Raw genomic sequence first — 26,849 nt, forward strand, 5'->3', positions numbered from 1 at the left:
CCATAGCAGAGGGCTGGCCTGGAAGAGGGGCAACCGGGACAGAACCCGGTGCCCCAACTGGGGCTCGAACCCAGTGCACCGGCGCCACAAGGCAGAGGATTAGCCTATTGAGCCGTGGTGCCAGCACCATATTGTCTTTATAATATTAAAAAGCTTTCAGTGCCGGCACTGTGGCACAGCAAGTTCAAGCCCTGGCATCCCATATGGGTGCCAGTATGAGTTCCAGCTGCTCCACTTCTGATCCAGCTTCCTGATCATGTGCCTGGGCAAGTAGCAGTGGATGGCCCAAGTCCTTGGGCCCCATCACCCATGTGGGAAACCTGGAAGAATCTCCTGGCTCCTGGCTTTGGATCAGCTTGGCTCTGTCTGTTGTGGCTATTCAGGGAATGCACCAGAAGATGGAAGACCTCTCTTTCTATCTCTCTCTCTCTCTCTCTGTAACTCTTTCAAATTAGTAAAATAAATCTTTAAAAAAAATTTAAAAAAAAAAAGAAATATCAAAGGGTTCGAACTATATGTCACAAGGGATACAACTAAGTTCACCATACACAAGCAATGGCAGCTATAACACCACCATTACCCGGCCAACAACTGTAACATAGCCTCAACCAAAAGAAGACATAGCCCAACTTCCCAATTTCAGAGATGTTAAAAGTGTACGGGGTGGGCAGTTAGAGCCAGTGAAACAAGTTTATCTACCTACAAAGGAAATAAGTCAGAGAGATAAGTCCTCCTTCCATCATTTTAATGTAACACTTTGGGAAGAAAGAAACCAAAGGAGGGGACAGCGTGGTAGCACAATGAGTTAATCCTCCGCTTGTGGCGCCAACATCCCATAAGGGCACCAGTTCTAGTCCCGGCTGCTCCTCTTCCAATCCAGCTCTCTGTTGTGGCCTGGGAAAGCAGTTGAGGATGGCCCAAGTCCTTGGAACCCTGCACCCGCATGGGAGACCAGGAGGAAGCTCCTGGCTTCGGATCGGCGTAGCTCTGGCTGTTGTGGCCATTTGGAGAGTGAGCCAACGGAAGGAAGACCTTTCTCTGTCTCTTCCTCTGTCTGTAACTCTACCTCTCAGATGAAAGAAAGAAAGAAGGAAAGAAAGAAAGACAGAAAAGAAGAGAAAAGAAACAAAACGAAAAAAAAGAAACCAAAGGAGAACTGCTCTTGGAGACCATTATGAAATATGAGCCCTAGGAAAAGTCCAATACTGGGGGTGAAGCGAAAAGTCATCATGCTTCTGCATGCTTCTACAGGTGTATGAGAGATTCTAAAACTGTTTTTTTCACCTGTGAACAGAATGACAAGAAAGGAGAAAAATACCACTAAATATTCTCTAAAGTTCCTTATAATAATAAATTCTGTTATTTCACTGTCCTGGATTACTGATTAATCCAATAACAAAATCAGTGGTTTGACATAATAAATAAATATTACTTAAAAAATACAGTGCCTCCTAAATTGCTGCTTCAAAATAACTTGGTAACTCTTCAGAATCTACTTCTAAAGATCTCTTGGGGCCAGTGTTGTGGCATGACATGCTAGGCTGCCGCCTACAATGCCAGCATCCTATAATGGGTGCCTGTTCGAGTCCCAGCTGCTCCACTTCCATTCCAGCTACATGCTGGTGCACCTAGGAAAGCTGATGAGGATGGCCCAAGTGTTTGGGCCTCTGCACCAATGTGGGAGACGCACAAGGAGCTCCTGGCTTCAGCCTGGCCAAGCCCTGGTCATCGCAGCCATTTGGGGAGTGAACCAGTGATGGCAGATTCTCTCTCTCTCTTTCTCCCACCCCCACCATGTCTCTATAACTCCACCTTTGGATAAATAAATCTTAAAAAAAGGAAAATAAAAAGCTCTTAAAAATATCAAAATTGAAGCAAACATTGATAAATGTGTGACATTATTCTTTAAACACATAAAACAGGGCAACAATGTGTTTAAAGTCTCATCTGGGAGCTGGCATAGTGGTGAAGCAGGAAAAATGGCCACCTGTGATGCTCCAGTATCCCATACAAGCACATGAGTCTCAGCTGTTCCACTTCCAACCCAGCTCCCTGCTAACACCTCGGAAAGCACTGGAAGATGGTCTAAGTACCTGGGTCCCTGCCATCAATATGGGAGACCCAGCTGGAACTCCAGGCTCCTGGCTTCAGCCTAGCCCATCCCAGTCATTGCAGCCATTTGGGAAGTGATGAGCAGATGGAAGATCCTTTCTCCTTCTTGCTATCTCTCCTTCCCTTCCTCCCTCTCGCTCTGTCCTCTAACTCTGCCTTTCAAATAAATAAATCTTCTTAAAAACAAGACAAAAAAAAAAAGTTTAATCGGTCTAATATCACAAAACATGGAAATTCTTTACATAAAGAATGAAATAACTAAACAAATGTAAATTAAAACAAAAGTGGAAAAATACTTAGTAATTTGAAAATGTAACTTCTATTAATGTAACTTTTTTTTTTTTTTTTGACAAGGCAGAGTGGACAGTGAGAGAGAGAGACAGAGAGAAAGGTCTTCCTTTGCCGTTGGTTCACCCTCCAATGGCCACTACGGCTGGGGCGCTGCGGCCAGCACACCGCGCTGATCCGAAGCCAGGAGCCAGGTGCTTCTCCTGGTCTCACATGCGGGTGCAGGGCCCAAGGACCTGGGCCATCCTCCACTGCACTCCCTGGCCACAGCAGAGAGCTGGCCTGGAAGAGGAGCGACAGGGACAGAATCCGGTGCCCTGACCAGGACTAGAACCCATGTGCTGGCGCCGCTAGGTGGAGGATTAGCCTATTGAGCCGCGGCGCCGGCCTAATGTAACTTCTATTAATGAAAGGTTTTCACTCATGATGACTAAGTCTCCATGTTTTTATTTTCATGAATCATAAACAGAGCTGGGCCATATAGTAAAAAGGGAAATGTAGGGAAACCTAACTGGCCTGAATTTTTCCTCACTGTTTTCATATTCTAAAATGAAGCAGAGGGGCCTGCGCCGTGGCTCACTTGGTTAATCCTCCGCCTGCGGCACCGGCATCCCATATGGGCGCCAGATTCTAGTGCTGGTTGCTCCTCTTCCAGTCCAGCTCTCTGCTGTGGCCCAGGAAGGCAATGGAGGATGGCCCAAGTGCTTGGGCGCCTGCACCCGCGTGGGAGACCAAGAGGAAGCACCTGGCTCCTGGCTTTGGATCGGTGCAGTGCCGGCCGTTGCGGCCATCTGGGGAGTGAACCAGCGGATGGAAGACCTCTCTCTCTCTCTGCCTCTCCTTCTCTATGTAACTCTTTCAAATAAATAAATAAAATTTATATATATATATAAAAATGTGTGTATATTTATATGTGTGTGTGTGTGTGTGTATATATATAAAACAAAACAAACCACAGTATAGGAATATCTACTACATACAAGGTATTGCTCAGTGCTGAGGAAACACAAACAACTCCCCAGTGAAGTCTATTCTAGGAAAGAAATGCAATACAAAAAATCAAAGTATGGTCAAAAGTTGATCTGGAAGGCTGGCATTGTGACAAATTAGTAAAGCCACCATCTGCAATGCCAGGAACCTATGTCGGAACCAGTTCATGTCCCAGCTGCTCCACTTCCAATCCAGCTTCCTGCTAAGGTCCTGAGAAAAGCAGTAGAAGATAACCCAAGTGTTTGAGCCTCTGCCACCCACGTGGGAGACCTGGAGGAAGTTCCAGACTCCTGGCTTTGGCCTGGCTCAGACCTGGAATTGCTGCCATCTGGAGAATGAACCAGCAGATGGAAGATCTATCTCTCCTTCTCTCTGCAACTCTGAACTTCAAAATAAAATTTCGGAAGTGTTGATCTAGGGGTTGGCACTGTGGCATAGAGGATAAGCCTACGCCTCAGTGCCAGCAGCCCATATGAGTACCAGTTCGAGTCCAGGCTGCTCTTTTTTTTTTTTTTTTAAGATTTATTTATTTATTTGAAGGGGAGGTGGTCTTCTGTACACTGGTTCACTCCCCTAATGGCTGAATGGGTGGAGGTGGGTTGATCCAGAGCCAGGAGCTTCCTCTGGGTCTCCTACACGGGTGCAAGGCCTAAGGACCTGGCCATCTTCTACTGCTTTCCCAGGCCATAGCAGAGAGCTGGATCAGAAGTGGAGCAGCCGGGGCCGGCGCCGCGGCTCACTAGGCTAATCCTCCGCCTAGCGGCGCCGGCACACCGGGTTCTAGTCCCGGTCGGGGCTCCGGATTCTGTCCCGGTTGCCCCTCTTCCAGGCCAGCTCTCTGCTGTGGCCAGGGAGTGCAGTGGAGGATGGCCCAGGTGCTTGGGCCCTGCACCCCATGGGAGACCAGGAAAAGCACCTGGCTCCTGGCTCCTGCCATCGGATCAGCGCGGTGCGCCGGCCGCAGCGCGCTGGCCGCGGCGGCCATTGGAGGGTGAACCAACGGCAAAGGAAGACCTTTCTCTCTGTCTCTCTCTCTCACTGTCCACTCTGCCTGTCAAAAAAAAAAAAAAAAAAAGAAGTGGAGCAGCCGGGACTCCAACGGGTGTCCATATGGGATGCTGGCACTGCAGGCGGCAGCTTTATCCTCTATACCACAATGCTGGCCCTTGTTCCATTTCTGATCCAGTTCCCAGATCATGTGCCTGGGAAAGCAGTGGAGGGTGGCCCAAGTCCTTGAGCCCTTGCACCCACATGGGAGACCAGAAAGAAGATCCTGGCTCCTGGTTTTAGCCTGGCCCAGCCCTGGCCACTGCAGCCATTTGAGGGAGCAAACCAGTGGATGGCAGATCGATCGATATCTCTCTCTCTCTCTCTCCTTCTCTCTCTGTATCTGCCTTTCAAATAAAAAAAAAAAATCTTAAAAAAAAAGTGTTGATCTGGGAAGTGTTATGTTTAGTCCAGCAGTTGAAATGCCTGTATTCCACATCAGAGTACCTAGGTTCCACTTCCAACTGGTTCTTAATTTCAGCATCCTGCCAATGCAGACACTTAGAGACAGCAGTGATGGTTCAAGTAATGTCACCCACATGGGAAGCCTGGATTGAGTCCTCACTTCCAGGTTTCAGCTACAGACTAGCAACAATGTAGCCAGGCTATTGCAGGCATTTGGCTAGTGACTCAATAAATGGATTGTTTGTCTCCCTCTCTCTTACCACGACACATTGTAGTCAAACTCTCCACAGTCAAACATAAAGGAAAGAGTATAAAATGTGCAGGAGAGAAATGCCAGATTACTTTCAGAGGATCTCCAATTAGACTCACAGCAGACTTCTCAATCGAAACTCTACAGGCTGGGGAGAATGGCGAGATACAGTACAAGTCTTAAGAGAAAAAAACTGTCAATCCAGAATACTGTATCCTGCAAAGATCTCATTTATGAATGAAGGTCAAATAAAGACCTTCTGTAACAGAAATTCAAAGAACTTGTCACCACTCATCCAGCCTTACAAAAGATGCTTAAGGATGTGCTACACACAGAAACACAGAAACATGGTAATCACTGTGAAAGAAGATAAAAGCAGAAAATCTCCCAGGAAAGGTACAAAGAAAATCCAAAGTAAACAATAAGAGTATTTATGGAAAAATGGCAGAGCCAACTCACGGCTTATCAATAGTCACCTTGAATGTAAATGGCCTCAACTCTCCAGTTAAAGGTACAGACTGGCTGAATGGATCAAAAAACAAAACCCAGGACGGCGCTGTGGAGTAGCGGGTAAAGCCGCTACCTGCAGTGCCAGCATCCCATGTGGGCACCAGTTCGAGTCTCAGCAGCTCCACTTCTGATCCAGCTCTCTGCTGAGGCCTGGGAAGGCAATGGAGGATGGCCCAAATCCTTGGGTCCCTGCCCCCACATGGGAGGCCCAGAAGAAGTTCCTGGCTCCTGGCTCCTGGTTCCTGGCTCCTGGCTCCTGGCTCCTAGCTCCTGGCTCCTGGCTCCTGGCTCCTGGCTTCATATTGGTGCAGCTCCAGCTGTTGCAGCCAGTTGGGAAGTGAACCAGTGGATGGAAGACTCTCTCTCTTCCTCACCTCTGTTTAACTCTGACTTTCAAATAAAAATAAATCTTAAAAAAAAAAAAAGTCTATTTGCTGCCTATAAGAAACACATCTCACCAACAAAGATACACCCAGACTAAAAGCGAAAGGATAGGAAAAGATATTCCATGCTAACAGAAACCAAAAAAGAGCTGGTGTAGCCATTCTAGTATCAGACAACAAAGACTTTAACACAAAAACTGTTAGGACACAAAGAAGCACACTATGTAATAACAGGAAGATGTGACTGTTATAAACATATATGTAACTAATTACAGGGCATGGCAATTTAAAAGAAATATTAATGGATCTAAAGGGAGACATAGACTCCAATACAATAATAATGGGGGACTTCAATACCCAACTTTCAGCAATGGAAAGATCAACCAGACAGATAGTCAACAAGGTAGCAGCAGATTTAATCAACATTACAGACCAAATGGACCTCACAGATATCTACGGAACTTTTCATCCTACAGATGAAGAGTATATGTTCTTCTCATCAGCACATGGAACTTTCTCTAGTATTTACCACGTATCAGACCATAAAGCAAGTCTCAGCAAATTCAAAAAAATCGAAATCATATCATGCATCGTCTCTGACGACAATGCAATGAAGCTGGAAATCAACAACTCAAGATTTTCTAAAATATATGTAAACACATGGAAACTCAATATGGTCCTGAATGAACAGTGGGTCACAGAAGATATCAAAAGAGAAATCAAAAAATTTCTGGAAACAAATGAAGGTGACAATACAACATAACAAAACTTAGGGGATACAGCAAAAGCAGTGTTAACAGGAAAGTTTATAGCAATTGGTGCCTACATCAAGAAATTGGAAAGACACCAAATAAATGAGCTATCAATGCATCTCAAGGACCTAGAAAAACAGCAGCAAACAAAACCCAAAACTAATAAGAGAAAATAAATAATTAAAATTAGAGAAAGAATAAATAAAATTGAAACAAAAAAAGAAAATAATACTAAAGATCAGCGAAATGAAAAGCTGGTTTTTTTGAAAAAATAAAATTGATACACCATAGGCCCAACTAACCAAAAAAAATTAAAAAAGAGGGAGAAGACCAAATTAACAAAATTAGAGAAGAAAAAGGAAATATAACAGACAACACAGACATAAAAAGAATCATCGGAAATTACTACAAAGAGTTGTATGCCAACAAATTGGGAAACCTAGAAGAAATGGACAGATTCCAGGACACAAACAACCTACCTAAATTGAGCCATGAAGACAAAGAAAACCTAAACAGACCAATAACCAAAATGGAAATTCAATCAATAATAAAGAAACTCCCAGCAAAGAAAAGCCCAGGACCAGATAACTTCACTGCTGAATTTTACCAGACATTTAAAGCAGAAATTACTCCAATTCATTTCAAGTTATTTAAAACTATTGAAATGGAGGGAATCCTTCCAAACTCCTTCTGTGAAACCAGCATCACCGTAATTCCTATACCTGAAAAAGATACCAGAGAAAGAGAACTACAGACCAATTTCCCTGATGAACACAGATGTGAAAATCCTCAATGAAACACTAGCTAATCGAATCCAACAACACATCAGAAAGATCATTCACCCAGACCAAATGGGATTTATCCCCAGGTATGCAGGGATGGTTCAACATTCACAAACTTACAAATGTGATACATCACATTAACAAACTGAAGAACGAAACTGTATGATGTAAAGAAAGCATCTGATAAAATACAACACCCTTTCATGATAAAAACTTTAAGCAAATTGGGTAGAGAAGGAACATTCCTCAACACAATCAAGGCAATTTATGACAAACCCATGGCCAGTGTCCTACTGAATGGGCAAAAGCTGGAAGCATTCCCACTGAGATCCAGAACCAGACAAGGATGTCCACTCTCACCCCTGCTATTCAATATCATCCTGGAAGTTTTAGCCAAAGCCATTAGGCAAGAAAAAGAAACCAAAGGGATACAATTGGGAAGGAGGAAATCAAACTATCCCTATTTACAGATGACTTGATTCTATATAGAGAGGAATCAAAAGACCCCACCAAGAGACTACTGGAACTCATAGAAGAGTTTGGTAAAGTAGTAGGATATAAAATCAACACACAAAAATCAATAGTCTTTGTACACACAGATATCGCCATGGCTGAGAAAGAACTACTAAGATCACACCCATCCACAATAGCTACAAAAAAAAAATCAAATACCTTGGAATAAATTTAACCAAGGATGTCAAAGATATCTACAATGAGAATTACAAAGCATTAAATAAAGAAACAGAAGACACACACAAAAAAAAAAAAAAAAGTGGAAAAATCTTCCATGTTCATGGATTGGAAGAATCAATATCATCAAAATGTCCATACTACTGAAAGCAATTTACAGATTCAATGCGATACCAATCAAAATACCAAGGACATTCTTCTCAGATCTAGAAAAAAATGATTTTTTTAAAGATTTATTCATTTGAAAGAGTTACACAGAGAGAGAAGGAGAAGCCGAGAGAGAGGGAGAGGTCTTCCATCCACTGGTTCGTTCACTCACCGGTTGGCCACAATGGCCAGAACTGCGCCAAGCCGAAGCCTGGAGCCAGGAGCTTCCTCCAGGTCTTCCTACGTGGGTGGAAAGACCCCAGGACTTGGGCCACCTTCTACTGCTTTCTCAGGCCTAGCGGAGAGCTGGATCGGAAGTGGAGCAGCCAGGGCTTGAACCAGCACCCATGTGGGATGCTGGCACTACAGGCAACGGCTTTGCCCTCTACACCACAGCACTGACCCCCAAAAAACATGTTTAAATTCATAAGGAAACACAAGAGAACCCAAATAGCTGAAGCAATTTTATGCAACACAAAGCCGGAGGCATTACAATATCAGATTTCAAGACATACTACAGGGCAGTTGTAATCAAAACAGCCTGGTACTGGTACAAAAAACAGATGGATAGACCAGTGGAACAAAACAGAAACTCCAGAAATCAACCCATGCATCTATAACCATCTTATCTTTGACAAAGGAGCTAAAATCAATCTCTGGAGCAAGGACAGTCTCTTCCACAAATGGTGCTGGGAAAACTGGATCTCCACATGCAGAAGCATAAATCAAGATGCCTTCCTTACACCTTACACAAAAATCCACTCAAAATGGATTAAAGACCTGAACCTATGACACAATACCATCAAATTATTAGAGAATAGTGGGGAAACCCTGCAAGACCTTGGCATAGGCAGAGTTCTTGGAAAAGACCCCAAAGGCACAGGCAAAGACAAATTTACAAATGGGATTACATCAAATTGAGAAGCTTCTGCAAAGTGAAGAGGCAACTGACAGAATGGGAGAAATTATTTGTAAACTATGCAACTGATAAAGGATGAATAACCACAATATATAAAGAGCTCAAGAAACTCAAAAAACAACAAAACAAACAATCCAGTTAAGAATTGGTCACAGGATTGGGGCCAGCATTGTGGCATAGCGGGTAAAGCTGCTGCCTGCCTTGCCAGCATCCCATGAGGGTGCCGGTTTGAGTCCTGGCTGCTCCACTTCCGATCCAGTTCTCTGCAATGACCTGGGAAAGCAGTAGAAGAGGGCCCAAATCCTTGGGCCCCTGCACCCATGTGGGAGACCTGGAAGAAGCTCCTGGCTTTGGATCAGCACAGCTCTGGCCGTTGCAGCCAATTGGGAAGTGAACCAGTGGATGGAAGAACTCTCTCTCTCTCTGCCTCTCCTTCTCTATGTAACTCTTTCAAATAAATAAATAAATCTTTTTAAAAAATGGTCACAGGACTTAAACAGGCATTTTTCAAAAGAGAAAATCCAAATTGCCAAAACAGACCCATGAAAAAGTCCTCAGGATCACTAGCCTTCAGGGAAATGTAAATCAAAACCACAATGAGGTTTCACCTCACCCCAGTTAGCATGGCTTTCACACAGAAATCAACAAACAACAAATGCTGGTTAGGATGTTGGGGAAAAGGTACCCTAATCCACCGTTGGTTGGAATGTAAACTGGTACAGCCACTGTGGAAGACAGCATGGAGATACCTCAGAAATCTGAATACAGACCTACCATATGACCCACCATTCACGCATAGCAATTTACCCAAGTGAAATGAAATCAGCATAGGAAAGAGTTAACCCCCATGTTTACTGCAGCTCAATTCACAATAGCTAAGATTTGGAATCAAGCCAAATGCCCATCAACTGAAGTTTGGATAAAGAAATTATGGGATATATATGCCCTAGAATACTATACAATGGTAAAAAAAAAAAAAAAAATCCTAACGTTTGCAACAAATTGGATGAAATTGGAAAAAATCATACTTAGCGAAATAAGCCAGTCCCAAAAGTACAAATACCATATGTTTTCCCTGATCCATGATAACTAACAGAGCACCTAAAAGGTAAGTGAAATTGATACTTTGAGATGCAATGACTTTGAACAGCCTTTTGTCTCAACTGTTGAGGAACAATTTTATTTTTCATACAATTTGTTGAACTCTTTACTTAGTACAAAGTTCATTATATATGTATTAAAGTTAATTGAAAAATAGATCTTAGTAAAAAATAAGAATGGGAATAGGAGAGGGAGGAACAAGAGGGGTGGCAGTGTGGGTGGGAGGGTAGGTACAGTGGGAAGAATCGCTATATTCCTAAAGTTATATTTATGAATACCATGAAATTTGTATTCCTTAAATTAAAGGTTTCTGGGAAAAAAAAAAAAAACAACTTCTGAGGAACAGAGTACCAGTCCACTGGTGCTGATGTTATGAAGGGTGACGCTGAGGCTAGTTCTGTGAACACTGGAAAAACAAACTAGATACAACTGCTCTGTAGAAAAAAACACCTACTATTGTTTAAGTGGAGGACATCCACTAAGGTGGTGGGTATAGTGACAGGAAGCTCACAGGAAAAAAAAAAAGAAAAGAGTTTGCATTCTTTTTCCTCCTCCTCTGTGCAGCCTCTCCCTAGCACCACCTACCTGTGATACCTAAGTGAGCAGCTAGCAAGGCAGAAATGGGATTTAGTCTTTTTTTTTTTTTTTTTTTTTTTTTTGACAGGCAGAGTGGACAGTGGGAGAGAGAGACAGAGAGAAAGGTCTTCCTTTGCCGTTGGGTCACCCTCCAATGGCTGCCACGGCTGGCGCGCTGTGGCCAGCGCACCGTGCTGATCCAATGGCAGGAGCCAGGTGCTTCTCCTGGTCTCCCATGGGGTGCAGGGCCCAAGGACTTGGGCCATCCTCCATTGCCTTCCCAGGCCACAGCAGAGAGCTGGACTGAAAGAGGGGCAACCAGGACAGAATCTGGCGCCCTGACCGGGACTAGAACCCGGTGTGCCGGTGCCGCAAGGCGGAGGATTAGCCTATTGAGCTGCGGTGCCGGCGGGATTTAGTCTTACAACCAGAATCACAAAGTAAAGAACAGAAAGGTGTGTTTGGAGCTATAAGGCAACAGCTTAATAACTGAAATAATCCCTCAAGTTTGGAGAATTACAGATGAGAAGACTAAGGCACAGAGTAGCACTAACTACTTGGCTAACATATATCCAAAGTTCCAAAGAGCTGTTAAATGAAAAGGGTGACAGTGCTGAGAGAAGTATAGACTTTTAGACTGTTCATGCTGCTCTTACCTTTTTTTTTTTTTTTAAAGATTGACTCAGTTATTCTGAAAGTCAGAGTTACTGGGAGAGGCAGAGACAGAAGAGAGATAAACATCTTCCATCCTGGTTCAATCCCCAGGTAGCTTCAACAGTCAGTGTGGGCCAGGCTAAAGCCAGGAACCAGGAGCTTATTCCACATGGGGGGTCTGAACACTTGGGTCACCCTCCAGTGCTTTTACCATGCCACTAGCAGAGAGACTGATGGGAAGTAGAGCAGCCAGGACACAAACTGGTGCCTATGTGGGATGCAGCTTTACCCACTAAACCATAATGCCAGCAGCCCCTGACCTGTTATTTTATACCTTAAAATTTTAGTTCTTGGGGGAAAAAATTTAGTTCTTTTATTATTTGAAAGGCATAGAGATACAGACAGAGACAGCTCTCCATCCACTAGTTCACTCCCCAATGTCTAACAACAGCCAAGGCTGGGCCAGGCTGAATCCAGATCTCCCAAGTAGATGGCAGAGACCAAAATACCTGAGCTATCACTGCTGCCACCCAGGGTACACATTATTAGGAAGCTGGAACTGGAATCAGAGACTGGACTCTGATACAGTATGTGGGAGTCCCAAGTAGCAGCTTAAGTGCTACACTAAATACCCACCCCCTATTTTAAATTATATGCTAATTCTGGTAATTTCTTCAGAGTCCTGATAAGCTTTTGGCAGAAGCCAAGTGTGAATATTAAAATTATTTGTCATCATTTAGCAAAGATGTAGTCAATCCTCATCAGATGTAAGAGTTACATTCTATAATGTTGCTGCAAACAAACTGGTGAACCTGAACCACCACTCACAGAAATATGTATGTGTGTGTGTGTGTGTGTGTGTGTGTGTGTAGATTATAATCTTAAATACTATATATAATTCATCCCAGTATATTTTATTTTATTTTATAAAAGAGAGAAGGGGCCAGCACTGTGGCATAGCAGGTAAACCCACCCCCTGTGACACCAGCATCCCATGTGGGTGCCGGTTTGAGTCCCAGTTGCTCCACTTCCGATGCAGCTCCCTGCTGAATGGCCTGGATAAAGCAGTGGAAGATGGCCCAAGTGCCTGAGCCCCTGCCACCCACATAGCAGACCCAGGAGAAACTCCCGGCTCCTGGCTTCAGTCTGGCCCGGCCCCAGGCATTGCAGCCATCTGGGGAATGAACCAGTGGACAGAAGATCTCCCTGTGTCTCTCCCTTCCTCTCTCTGTAACTCTTTCAAATAATAAATCCTCTTAAAAAGAGAGAAAGAAATGAAGTTATTTGCCTGAGGCTACCCCTATAACAGATGACAGAGTAGGGGTTCAAATGCTCTCTATCTGGCCCCAGAGTCAAAGGTCTGTGCACTACACTTTACTGTTATCTTTTGTGTACATCCTCTGCTCATCTCTGTACGAGAGCTGAAATAACAAAGCAGAGGATCATTTTTCAACCTGAGCTGGGAATGTGTTTCCAGGGGATGCTATGGTTTAAATGTCCCCTCCAAAACTCACACTGAAATATAATTGCAGGGCCGGCACTATGGTGCAGTGGGTTAACTCCCTGGCCTGAAGCACCAGCATCCCATATGGCTGCCAGTTTGACAGCCAGCCACTCCTCTTCCGATCCAGCTCTCTGCTATGGCCTGGGAAAGCAGTAGACGACAGCCCAAGTTCTTGGGCCCCTGCACCCGCATGGAAGACCCAGAAAGAAGCTCCTGGCTACTGGCTTTGGATCAGCACAGCTCCAGCCGTTGTGGCCAACTGGGGAGTGAACCAGCGGATGGAAGACCTTTCTCTCTCTCTCTCTCTCTGCCTCTCCTCTGTGTAACTCTGACTTTCAAATAAATAAATAAATCTTTAAAGAAAAAGAAATTTAATTGCCATTTTAACAGTATTAAGAAGTAGACCAGGGACGGCACTGTGACGTAGCAGGTAAAGCTGCCGCCTGCAGCACCGGTTTAGAGTCCTGGCTGCTCCACTTCTGATCCAGCTCTCTGCTGTGGCCTGGAAAAACACTGGAAGATGGCCCAAGTCTTTAGGCCCCTGAATCTGTGTGGGAGATCTGGAAGAAGCTCCTGGCTTCTGATCAGCGCAGCTCCAGCCATTGTGGCCAGCTGGGGAGTGAACCAGAGGATGGAAGACCTCTCTCCTTCTCTCTTTGCCTCTGCCTCTCTGTAACTCTTTTAAAATAAGTATGACTTTTTTCTTTTAAAAGGTTATTTATTTGAAAGGCAAAGTTACAGAGAGAAAAACATAAAGCTAGAGAGCAATATCTTCATCTGCTGGTTCACTCCCTAAATGGCCAGAGCTGGGCCAATCTGAAGCCAGGAGCCAGGTCTCCTCCATGGATGCAGGGGCCCAAGCACCTGGGTTAATCTTCTGCTGTTTTCCCAGGTGTGTTAGCAGGGAGATGGCTTGGAAGTGGAGCAGCTGGGACACAAACAGGTACCCCAGGTGGCAGCTATACCCACTGTGCCACAGAGCTGCCCCAAGAAGCAGGACATTTAAGAGGTGATTAGGCCATGAGGGCCCCACCCAGATGGGTGGGATTGGTGCCATTCTAAAAGGACAAGTTCAACTCCCTCTCTTACCCTTTCACCAATGGGATGATGCCGCAAGAACGCCCTCACTAGATGACAGTTCCTTGTAGGGACTTCTCAGCCTCCAAGAGTGAGAAAATACATTTCTGTTCTTAATAAATCACCCAGACTGTGGTATTCTGTTACAACCACACAAACTGGCAAGGAACTCAAATTTTTATAGTTTTGCATAATTACAATATAAGTGCTACAATTGCAGAGTTTGGGGTCACAAGTAAGTTTTCACAAGCAGACAAATTAGCAGACACAGAGTTCATGGACAATGAAGATCAACTGTATGTTCTTGCCATAACTTCTTCAAAATAAATTTAGAAATCATTTTCTGAAAAGAATTCTTGGGGCCAGTATGGCAGTTAAGCTGCCACCTGCAATGCAGGCATCCCATTAGGGTGTCAATTTGTGTACCAGCCACTCCACTTCCAATGCAGCTCCCTGTTAATGGCCTTGGAAAAGCAGTGGAAGATGATCCTAGCATTTGGGTCCCTTAACTCAGGAGGGAGACCTGAATGATGCACTTGGCTCCAGCCTGGCCAGTCCTGGCAATTCTGGTCATCTGGGGAGTGAACCAGCTGACAGAAGGTACCTCTGTTTCTCCCTCTCTCTCTGTAATTCTTTCAAATAAATGAATTTTTAAAAACTTATTATAGAGAAATGCAAGTCAAAACATCAACGAAATACCATCTCATGCCTCTTAGGATAGACTTCTACCCCCCTCAAAAAAAAAAAAAAAAAAAAACAGAAAAGTGCTGGCAAAGATAGAGAGAAATTAGAATCTTTGTGGATGTACATACAATGGAATATCATTCAGCCTCAAAAAGCAAGAAAATTCTGACACATGATACAACATAGATGAACTTTGAATACATTACACTAAGTGAAATAAGACAGGCACAAAATGTTAACTACTGCTCTTTCCCTGCTGCCACCAAGTCACCCCAAGTGCATTCGAGATTCACTTTCACCTGTAACCCACCGGCATAGCAGAGGAAGGTATTGCTGCTGGAGGTGTAACAGACGTTAACACTGCTTTTACAATAACTGCTAAAGACCTCCCTCATCCATGATGGCCTAGCTTGTGGAATTCGTGAAGCTGCCAAAGCCTTAGACAAGCACCAAGCCCATTTTGTGTGCTTGCACCTAACTGTGATGAGTCCTGTGTATCTCAAGCTGGTGGAGGCCCTTTGTGCTGAACACCAAATCAACCTCATTAAGGTTGATGACAACAAGAAACTTGGGGAATGGGTAGGCTTCTGTAAAACCCACTCTATAAAACTCCATGAAGTGGCTGGTTGCAGCTGTGCAGTGGTTAAGGACTATGGCAAAAAAACTCAAGCCAAGGATGTCAACAAAGAGTACTTCAAATGCAAGAAATGAACAAAAAAATTTTTTTTGGCTCACTTTCAAAAAACAAAAAAGGTTAAATGTTAAATACTGTACGATTCAATTTATATGATGTACTTAATAAAAAATCTTTAGGAGTTGGGGCGGGCACTATGGCAAAGCAAGTAAAGCCACTAAGGATGCCAGTTTGTGTCTCAGATGCTTCACTTTTGATTCAGCTCCCTGCTAATGGCCTGGAAAAAGCAGTACAAGAAAGCCCAAGTGTTTGGGCCCTTGCCAACCACATAGGAGATCCAGATGAAGCTCCTGGCTCCAGGCTTCAGCCTGGCCCAGTGCTGGACATTGCAGCCACCTGGGGAGTGAACCAGCAGATAGAAGATCTCTCTGTAAATCTTTCAAAATAAATCAATCTTTTAAAGATTGATTTATTTATTTGAAAGTCAGAGTTATACAGAGAGAAGAGAGGCAGAGAGAGAGAGAGAGATTCTCATCCGCTGGTTCACTCCCCAATTGAGTGACTATAATATCACTAAACTGTACTGTACAATTAAAATATTCAAGAAGGTGGGTTTTATGTATATTTTACCACAATAAAAAAAACACTTGGGGAAAAAAATAAATCTATATAAACTTTCCAGAGTAATTTCACAGTAAATATTAATAACTAACCGTTTGTTTTACCCTAATAATTTTCCTTCTAGAAATTTATCCTAAAGAAGCAATAAATGTCAGAGAAACTTATCATGTGCAACTGATTTATGACAGAAGCATTAGACATCTTTCAGAAAATCATGCTGGACAACTGGCATAGAAAAAGACATTGGAACTCTATTTCACACTTTATAATCAATACTCATTTAATTATATACCTAATGTAGAAGGCAATACAATAAAACTTTAAGAAGGGGCTAGTGTTGTGGCATAGCAGGTAAGGGTGCCGCCTGTCAACTCTGATATCTCATATGGGTACCAGTTTGTGTCCTGGCTGCTCCACTTCCAATACTGCTCCCTGCTAATGACCTGGGAAAAGCAGCAAAACATAGTCCAGTGTTTGGACCCCCACACCCATATGGGAGACCTGGATGAACTCCTGGCATTCCTGGCTTCAGCCTGACCCAACACTAGCAGTTGCAGCCATCTGGGGAGTAACCAGTGCATGAAACATTTCTCTGACTTTCAAAATAAATAATTTATTTTAAAAAATACAGGAGGACATCTTCAGCATCTTGGGTAGGGAAGAATTTTTTAAAACTAAAAGCAAGGGACATGTACTTAGCATGGTGACTGGGACATCACCTGGGATGTCCAAATCCCATATCAGAGTATCTGGCTGAAGTCCTGGATCTTCTGCTTCCTTAGCAGAAAGCTACCACACACCCTCAGAAGCAGCACATTATGGTTAAAGAATCTGGGACCCTGCCACCCACATGGGAAACCCACACTGAGTTCTGGGCTCTTGGATTCCATCTGGTCTACCCCTGGCTGTTGTGGGCAATTTGGAAGTGAACTAGCAGATCCAATGTTGGATGCTCACATCTTAACGACTAAGCCAAACACTCACCCCATTTAGTGTATTTCGTTAAAACTGAGATGCTATAAAGACTGAATACAAAGAGAAATGACATTCATTAACTTTGCTCATACTTTTGAGATAATTATATATTAATGAAAGAAGAATAGAAAGGGAAAGAGAGGGAAGACTGATTCAAATACCTTCACTTTGTTAAAGAAACACTCAAATTGCCGGCGCCGCAGCTCAATAGACTAATCCTCTGCCTAGCGGCGCCGGCACACCGGGTTCTAGTCCCGGTCAGGGCGCTGGATTCTGTCCCGGTTGCCCCTCTTCCAGGCCAGCTCTCTGCTGTGGCCAGGGAGTGCAGTGGAGGATGGTCCAAGTACTTGGGCCCTGCACCCACATGGGAGACCAGGATAAGTACCTGGCTTCTGCCATCGGATCAGCGCGGTGCGCCGGCCACAGCACGCCGGCTGTGGCGGCCATTGGAGGGTGAACCAACGGCAAAGGAAGACCTTTCTCTCTGTCTCTCTCTCTCACTGTCCACTCTGCCGGTCAAAAAAAAACACTCAAATTACTATTTCAGCACTAATTTATAGGATCAAGCATGAGCTAGTAAATTGGTAAATTAGAAAAACTATCGCCTTCTCTTCCTCGGCGCTGCCTCCGGAGGTGGCTGCCCTCTCCTCGGCACCATGGCCACCCTCAGACCCCTGGTGAAGCCCAAGATCGTCAAAAAGAGGACCAAGAAGTTCATCCGCCACCAGTCGGACCACTATGTCAAGATTAAGCGTAACTGGCGGAAACCCAGAGGTATTGACAACAGGGTGCAGAGAAGATTCAAGGGCCAGATCTTGATGCCCAACATTGACTATGGGAGCAACAAGAAGACCAAGCACGTGCTGCCCAGCGGCTTCCGGAAGTTCCTGGTCCACAACGTCAAGGAGCTGGAGGTGCTGCTGATGTGCAACAAATCCTACTGTGCAGAGATTGCTCACAACGTCTCCTCCAAGAACCGCAAAGCCATTGTGGAGAAAGCGGCCCAGCTGGCCATCAGGGTCACCAACCCCAACGCCAGGCTGCGCAGTGAAGAAAATGAGTAGGTGGCTCGGGTGCGCATTTTATTTGTGTTTAAATAAAACCTTGAAAACTGGTTAAAAAAAAGAAAAACTATCCATCTTACAAAATAAGCAAGGAACAACTACTGTCTTGACACTCTGATATGCACAATTAGTGCCATATTCTTATAGATAAAAAAAAGCCAGAAGGCTAATAAGAAACACGGGGATATAAAGCAGCAATCTTGGTTTTGATACTTTCTTCTCATAACCTTGATATGAAATTATCTATTTAGAAACTACTTCTGAAAATTACTATTCTCCCTCTCTCTCTCTCTCTCTCTCTCTCTCTCTGCCTCTCCTCTCTCTGTGTAACTCTGACTTTCAAATAAATAAATAAAAATCTTTTTAAAAGGGGGGGGGAGGGGCAGCACTGTGGTATAGGGGATAAAGCTGCCACCTGCAGTGCAGGCATCCCATATGGGTGCCGGTTTGAGTCCCGGCAGCTCCACTTCCAATCCAGCTCTCTGTTATGGCCTGGGGAAGCAGTGGAACATGACCCAAGACCTTGGGTCCCTGCTCCCACATGGGAGACTGGGAGGAGACTCTTGGCTCCTGGCTTCAGATGGGCACAGCTCTGGCCGCTGTGGCCAGTTGGGGAGTGAACCAGCAGATGGAAGATATCTCTTTCTCTCTCTACCTCTCCTCTCTCTGTGTAACCCTTTCAAATAAATAAATAAAAATCTTTAAAAAAATTACTCTTTAGGGGAAAAATTCAGATTAGTCCCTTCCACTAAAGTTTGTTCCGAAATTCCCATCGACCTCAGTTCTCAGTACACAAAAGTAACAAGTAAAAGTAATTAACAAGGAAAGCCTCAACTTCTACCAAAAAGTTTCAAAGTTTGAAATTCTTCCAGAACTATTATAAAAGAGTGCACTAGTATTTCCAATGTCACATTATTCAAAATTGTTCAGGAAGGATTCACCAACATAAGAAAAGTAAAAGAAATCAAATAATTAAAAGAGAAAAAATCTCAAGAGAACAGAAGGAAAAAGAAAAACAAGAGATAAATGGCTAAATGGATAGACATATAAACAAATATAGCAAAATATGACCAACTATAGGTTGTAGGTAGTTATTAAATGTATATTCACTGTTCAAGCTTTTCAGTCTTCCTACAGAATTGAAAATTTTCATAATGAATGCTGGGGGTGGGGAATACACAAGAGTGTTCAATTGGGTTAAGGAATTTCAGGTTTAACAACAAAAGCTTTCCTTCATTCAAACAGTAATTGCAAAATATAATGGGAGAAATGTTTAAAACAGAAAATGAAGAGGTACAATATCAAAGCAAAAATTTAACAAGGTAATATAGAACCTATATATTTTTTATACAAGGAAAAGTTTTAAAACTTTAAAAGACAACTGTGCTTTACTTGTTTGTTTTTATTTGAGAGGCAGAGAGAGAGGGAATCTCCCTCCGTTGGCTTACTCTCCAAATGCATGAACAGCAGGAGGAATTGGGTCATGTTGAAGCCAAGAGCGAGGAACTACTCCAGGTCTCCCACATGCGTGCAAGGACCCAACTACCTGAGCCATCACAGCTCCCTCCCAGGGTGTGCATTAGCAGGAAGCTGGAATCAGGAGCAGAGCCAAGACTCAAATGCAGGTACTCCAATACAGGATGTATCCTAAGCAGCCTTTGAACTTTTGCACCAAATGTCATCCCTTAGAGACAACAGTGTTTTTGTTTTGAAGATTTATTTGGGGGGGGGGGGAGCAGTGCTGTGGTACAGCAGGTAAAGCCACCATCTGCAGTGCCAGCATCCCATATGGGCACCAGTTTGAGTCCCAGCTGCTCCATTACTGATCCAGCTCTCTGCTATAGCCTAGGAAAGCAGTAGAAAATGGCCCAAACCCTTGGGCCCTTGCACCTGCATGGGAGACCAGGAAGAAGCTCCTGACTCACGGCTTTGGACTGGCCCAGCTCCAGCTGTTGCAGCCAGCTGGGGAGTGAACCAGCGATTGAAGACCTCTCCTTCTCTCTGTGTAACTCTGACTTTCAAATAAAATAAATAAATCTTTTAAAAAAAGATTTGTTTACTTGAAAGGCAAAGTGGCAGAAAGAGAGATAGAGACAAAGATACCTTCCCTCCACTGATTCACTTAACAAAAGGTCCCAGTGGTCAGGGCGGAGCCAGACCAAAGCCAGAACCCGTCTCCCACGTGAGTGGGCAGGGGTGCAAGTACTTGGGTCAACTTCTGCTGCCTCTGCATGTGTATTAGCAGGCAGTTGGATCGGAAGAAGAGCAGACAGGACCTGAAACCGGTGCTCCAAAATAGGATGCTGGCATCACAGGCTGCAGCTTAACTGGCTATGCCACACCTGCCTTGAAAATTGTTTATATTGAGGTTTTGGAGCAAATTAGTGTTTGTTCAATTGCCATAAAATCTGAAGTCCTTCATTTATTTTTAATTCTTGTTTTCTAATAAATTCATTTTCCAGTTCTATAACATCGCTAAGAGTCAGAAAAAATTAAATAAAGAAAAGTAATCTACACAGTGAACATAGGACTCAAATCCTACAAATTGTTAAGGAAAATATAAGTAATCCATTTCTTACTTGGCCAGAGAATTAATGTATGAACCACACAAACATTATACTCAACCACTGATGTTCAACTGGAAGTGATTTTTGTCTTCAGGAGTTATCTAAGGTGGAAGGGTGTTATTGGCATCCAATGAGTGGATGCCAAGGATGCTGCTACACATGCTACAATGCACAAAATAGCTCTCCACAAAAAAAAAAAAAGAATCATAGGATCGGATCCTAAGTGTCCATAGTGCCAAGAATGAGAAATCCTATGCTAAATGAAAAAAGCCACACATGTAAGAATATATACTATGTTTCCCTTTGTAATAGATTTCTAGAAAAGACATAATAATAGAGATAGAATGCAAATCAGAGCAGGATGGTCATCTTGGCTGGGTATGGGAACAGGGGCTGGGTGCAAAATGGGCACAAAAGAAAAAGTATGACTGTGGCGATGGTTGCAATTTATGAAAACTCATAAAATGGAACACACTTAAAATGGGTCAATTTTGTGGCGTATAAATTATATCTCAATAAAGCTATTTTTAAAAGTGGGGCTTACATGGGGATTCCACAAACATCAAAATATCCAATAAACACATAAAAAGGTACTGAACTTCATTTGTCATCAGGAAAATGTAAGTAAATCCACTCAAACTCAACAGAGTGACTAACATAAAACATTAAAGAAAACTAACTGGGGCCGGCACTGTGACACAGAGGCTAGAGCTGCCACCTGAAGTGCTGGCATCCCATATGGGCGCCAGTGCCAGTTCTGGCGACTCCACTTCCCATCCAGCTCTCTGCTATGGCCTGGGAAAGAAGTAGAAGATGGCCCAAGTCCTTGGGCCCCTGCACCCGCGTAGGAAATCCCAAAGAAGCTCCTGGCTCCTGGCTTCAGATCGGTGCAGCTCCAGCCTTTGTGGAAAATTGGGAAGTGAACCAGTGGATGGAATCTCTCTCACTCTCTCCCTGCCTCTCTCTCTCTCCCTGCCTCTCTCTCTCTCCCTGCCTCTCTCTCTCTCCCTGCCTCTCTCTCTCTCCCTGCCTCTCTCTCTCTCCCTCTCTCTCTCCCACCCTGTCTCTCTCTCCCTCTCCCTGTCTCTCTCTCCCTCTCCCTGCCTCTCTCTCTCCCTGCCTCTCTCCCTCTGTCTCCCTGCCTCTCTCCCTCTCTCTCCCTGCCTCTCTCCCTCTCTCTCCCTCTCTCCCTCTCTCTCCCTGCCTCTCTCTCTTTCCCTTCCTCTCTCTCTCTCCCTGCCTCTCTCTCTCTCTCTCCCTGCCTCTCTGTAACTCTGCCTTTCAAATAAATAAATAAATCTTGAAAAACAAAAAGTTAACACCAATAACAACAGCAAGTGCCAATGAGTATATGAAGTAACTGGGAAAATACCCTGCTGTCGTTTGATTGTGTACCTCAAATTTCACGCGCTGAAAACAGTCCCCAAATTCATGTTAATGGTATCTGGAGGTAGAACTTTAGAAAGGAGATTAGGTCATAAGGATTCTGTTCATTGGAAATCTATTCATGGATTAGTGGCATTGTTATAAAAGCAAGCTCTCTCTGGCACACATGCTCTGTCTCACCATGTGATGCCCATGTAATGATACAAAAGGTCCTCATCAAATGTTGAGCAGATGTCAATGACACAGTCTCAGACTTTCCAGCCTCCATAACTGTCAGCCAAATAAATCTCATTCTTGGCGCCATCAAGTGGCACAGCAGGATAAGCCACTGTCTGCAGTGCCAGCATCCCATATGGGCGCTGGTTCAAGCCCTGGCTACTCTACTCCCAATTCAGCTCCCTGCTAATGGCCTAGGAAAGCAGCAAGAGATGGCCCATATCCTTGGGCCTCTGCACCAGCATGGGAGACCTGGAAGAAGCTCCTGGCTTCAGCCTGGCCATTGCAGCCTCTGGGGAGTGAACCAGCAGATGGAAGATCTGTCTCTCCCTATCTCTCTGTAACTCTGCCTTTCAAATAATACATATATTTTTTTTTAAATCTCTATTCTTTATAAATTACCCTGTTAGTATTCAGTTATATCAACAGAAAATGGACTAAATAAAACACTTCCAGAGGCCAGTGTTGTGAAGCAAGGGTTAAGCCAAATCCCATATCTGAGTGCTGGTTTAGGTCTCGGCTCCTCCACTTCCAATCCAGTTTCCCACTAATGCACCAGGGAAAGCTGCTGAAGATGACTCAGGTACTTGGGTCATGCCACCCATGTGGGAGACCAGGATGGAGCTCCTGGCTCCTGACTTCAATCTGGCCCATATCTGGCTATTTTGCAGCCATGTGGAGAGTGAACCAGCAAATGGGAGATCTCCCCAAATGGCCATAACACCTGAGGCCAGGCCAGGCAGAAGCCAGGAGCCAGAAGCTTCAAGCACCTGAGCCACCAGCTACTGCTTCCAATGGTGTGTATTAGATGGAAGCTGTAATCTGAAGCAGACAGGACTTGAACCAAAGCACTCCGATATAAAATGTGGGTGTCCATGGGGCCAGTGCCGTGGCTCACTTGGTTAATCCTCTGCCTGCAGCACCGGCATCCCATATGGGCACCGGGTTCTAGTCCCGGCTGCTCCTCTTCCAGTCCAGCTCTTTGCTGTGGCCCGGGAAGGCAGTGGAGGATGGCCCAAGTGCTTGGGCCCCTGCACCCACATGGGAGACCAGGAGGAAGCACCTGGCTCCTGGCTTCGGATCGGCGTAGCTCTGGCCATAGAGGCCACTTGGGGAGTGAACCAAAAGGAGAAAGACCTTTCTCTCTGTCTCTCCTTCTAACTCTGTCAAATAAATTTAAAAAAAAAAAAAAAAAAGTGGGTGTCCTAAGCAGCATTTTCACCATTGTGCCAAATGTCCACTCCTGAATAAACTTCAAAAACAAGTATTTAGGGGCCGGTGCTGTGGCGCAGCAGGTTAATGCCCTGTCCTGAAGTGCCAGCATCCCATATGGACGCCGGTTCTAGTCCCGGCTGCTCCTCTTCCGATCCAGCTCTCTGCTACGGCCTGGGAAAGCAGTGGAAGATGGCCCAAGTGCTTAGGCACCTGTACCCACGTAGGAGACCTAGAAGAAGCTCCTGGCTCCTGGTTTCAGATCAGCGCAGCTCCGGCTGTTGCGGCTATCTGGGGAGTGAACCAATGAATGGAAGACCTCTCTCTCTCTCTCTCTCTCTCTCTTCTCTCTGTGTAATTAAGACTTTCAAATAAATAAATCTTTTTTTTTTTTTTTTTTGACAGGCAGGAATGGACAGTGAGAGAGAGAGACAGAGAGAAAGGTCTTCCTTTGCCGTTGGTTCACCCTCCAATGGCTGCCACGGCCGGCGTGCTGCAACCAGCGCACCGCGCCCATCCGATGGCAGGAGCCAGGTACTTATCCTGGTCTCCCATGGGGTGCAGGGCCCAAGCACTTGGGCCATCCTCCACTGCACTCCCTGGCCACAGCAGAGAGCTGGCCTGGAAGAGGGGCAACTGGGACAGAATCCGGCGCCCCGACCGGGACTAGAACCCAGTGTGCTGGCGCCGCAAGGCGGAGGATTAGCCTAGTGAGCCGTGGCGCCGGCCTCAAATAAATAAATCTTAAAAAAAAAAAAAAAAGTATTTAAGGGCTGGCACTGTAGCGTACTGGGTTAAGCCACCATCTACGGTGCTGGCATTCCCTATAGGCACCAGTTCAAGTCCTGGCCACTCCACTTCCTTTATTTTTTTTATATGATTGATTTATTTATTTGAAAGTCAGAGTTACACACAGATAGAAATAGTAGAGAGAGATAGAGAGATACAGGTCTTCCATCCACTGGTTCACTCTCCAATTAGCAGCGACGGCCAGAGTTGCGCCAATCTGAAGCCAGGAGCCTGGAGCTTCTTTCGGTCTCCCATCTGAGTGCAGGGGCCCAAGGACTTGGACCATCTTCTACTTCTTTCGCAGGCCATAGCAGAAGAGCTGGATCGGAAGTGAAGCAGCCGGGTCACAAACCGGTGCCCATATAGGATGACAGCACTGCAGGCAGCAGCTTTACCCACTATACCACAGCGCTAGCCCCCACTCCACTTCTGATCCAGATCTTTGTAAATCTGCCTCAGAAAGCAGCAGAAGATGGTCCAAGCATGTGGGCCCCTGTATCCATGTGGGAGACCTGGATGAAGCTCCTGGCTCCTTACTTTTTTCAGGCCCAGCCCTGGCTGTTGCAGCCATTTGGGGAGTGAACCAGCAGATGAAAGATACCATTCTCTCCTTCATTACATGCCCCCCTAATTCTGACTTTCAAATTTAAAAGTCTATGGGCACCGGTTCTAGTCCTGGCTACTACATTTCCAATCCAGCTCTCTGCTATGGCCTGGGAAAGCTGTTTAAGAAGGCCCAACTCCTTGGGCCCCTGCACCCACGTGGGAGACCTGGAAGAAGCTCCTAGCTCCTGGCTTCGGATCAGCGCAGCTCTGGCTGTTGCGGCCAATTGGGGAGTGAACCATCGGATGGAAGACCTCTCTCTGTCTCTGCAACTCTCCTCTCTCTGTGTAACTCTGACTTTCAAATAAAAATAAATCAATCTTTAAAAAAATTTGAAAAATCTTTTAAAAAGGAAAAAATAAGTATTTAATAGGTAGACCTAGTAGGCTTTGGTGTTTGAGTTTTTTAGATAAGAAAACAAGAGGTATTAAAAATGAGCTCCTGATCGCTTCTCAGCCTTTTGGCTAAGATCAAGTGTAAAAATGAGCTCCTGGTTGCCAGCCCCATTCAACTGGCAATTACTGAACAGGAATACAGCAGGAGCAAACTGAGGGCTGACATGAGCTGAATTAGTTCATGTTTTGGATTTAAGATATCTGTGAGATATCCAAGCAGAAATTTCTAGTTTACAGTTGGATGTGTGGATCTCTAGATCAAAAGAGCAGGAGGGAGGCAGGAGATGTCTTAGGTTAGAAACATAAATTAGATCTAGATGGTAACTGAAGCCATGGAAGATGGGTTCTCACAAAAAAGGAGAAGGTAAAGGGCCTACATCCGAGAGCAAAAGTCAGTGAAGGAGTCCGAGCAGTTGACACAGATAATACAAAGTTAGGAGTATGGTAAGGGACAGGCATTTGGCCTAGAGGTTAAGATGCCAACATTCCAGACCAGAATGCCTGGGTTTGATATCAGGTCCACTTTTTTTTTTTTTTTTTTTTTTTTTGACAGGCAGAGTTGAGACAGTGAGAGAGTGTGTGTGAGAGAGAGAGAGAGAGGTCTTCCTTTTCCATTGGTTCATCCCCCAAGTGGCCTCTACGGCCGGTGTGTTGCAGCCGGTGTGCTGCACCGATCCGGAGCCAGGAGCCAGGTGCTTCCCCCTGGTCTCCCATGCAGCTGCAGGGCCCAAGGACCTGGGCCGTCCTCACTGCACTCCCGAGGCCCACTCTTGACTCCAGTTTCTGGCTAAAACAGACTCTGGGAGGCAGCAGTGATGGCTCAAGTAATTAGGTTCCCACCAACCAATTTACTGCAATCCAGGTTCTGGAGCAAATTAGCAGATGGGAGTACTGGCAAGTGTACGCACATACTCTGCTTCATAATTTTAAATAAATAAATAAATAAAACAGTAAGGTAAATTAAAAGCCAAAAGTTTTTTAAAGGAAAGAATGAAGGCCAGTGTTGTGGCAGAGGGTTAAGCCACCACCTGCAACACCAGCATATGATACGGGTGTCAGAGTCCCAATTGCTCCACTTCTGATCTAGCTCCTTGCTTCTCAGAGTGGGAAATCAGTAAAAGTGGTTTAAGTGTTTGGATCCCTGCCACCCATGTAGGAGACCAGGATGGAGGTCCTGGCTCCTGGCTTTGGCCTGTCCTAACTTCAGTGTAGTGGCCATTTGGGGGAGTGCATAAGTGGATGGAGGATCCATCGATCTCTGTCTTTCTCCCTCTAACTCTGCCTTTCAAATAAATGAGTAAGTCTTTCAAAATATATATATAAAAATCAAAAGTCTCAAATGCTTCTAAGAGGCCAAACAAGATAGTAAGTGTCCACTGAATTTAGAGACATTTATTATCTAAAGACTGACAAGAACTATTCATTGGCAAGGGGGAAAAGAGTGGCAGAGGCTGTCAAACAAGAAAATGTTACAGAACTGAAAGCGCTTAATCTTTGAATGGAAAGAACTAAACA

At 44.6% G+C, this 26,849-nt stretch overlaps 2 protein-coding genes and 1 pseudogene across 3 annotated transcripts in view; 2 read left to right on the forward strand and 1 right to left on the reverse strand.

The window, feature by feature from the left end:
* Positions 1-26,849, reverse strand: part of SLK (STE20 like kinase) — an 85,571-nt gene that overhangs the window by 52,253 nt on the left and 6,469 nt on the right. The window lies entirely within an intron of this gene.
* On the forward strand, positions 14,471-15,686 carry LOC108178438 (small ribosomal subunit protein eS12 pseudogene; annotated as a pseudogene).
* LOC100348017 (large ribosomal subunit protein eL32) lies at positions 16,694-18,734 on the forward strand. The gene has a single exon (XM_070057274.2). It carries the CDS (start codon positions 17,758-17,760, stop codon positions 18,163-18,165), a length of 408 nt encoding a protein of 135 aa, XP_069913375.1. The 5' UTR covers positions 16,694-17,757; the 3' UTR covers positions 18,166-18,734.

The sequence above is a fragment of the Oryctolagus cuniculus genome, chromosome 15 (genome assembly GCF_051225735.1).
Source record: "Oryctolagus cuniculus isolate XC-2025 breed Fujian yellow rabbit chromosome 15, ASM5122573v1, whole genome shotgun sequence".
Classification (NCBI taxonomy): domain Eukaryota; kingdom Metazoa; phylum Chordata; class Mammalia; order Lagomorpha; family Leporidae; genus Oryctolagus; species Oryctolagus cuniculus.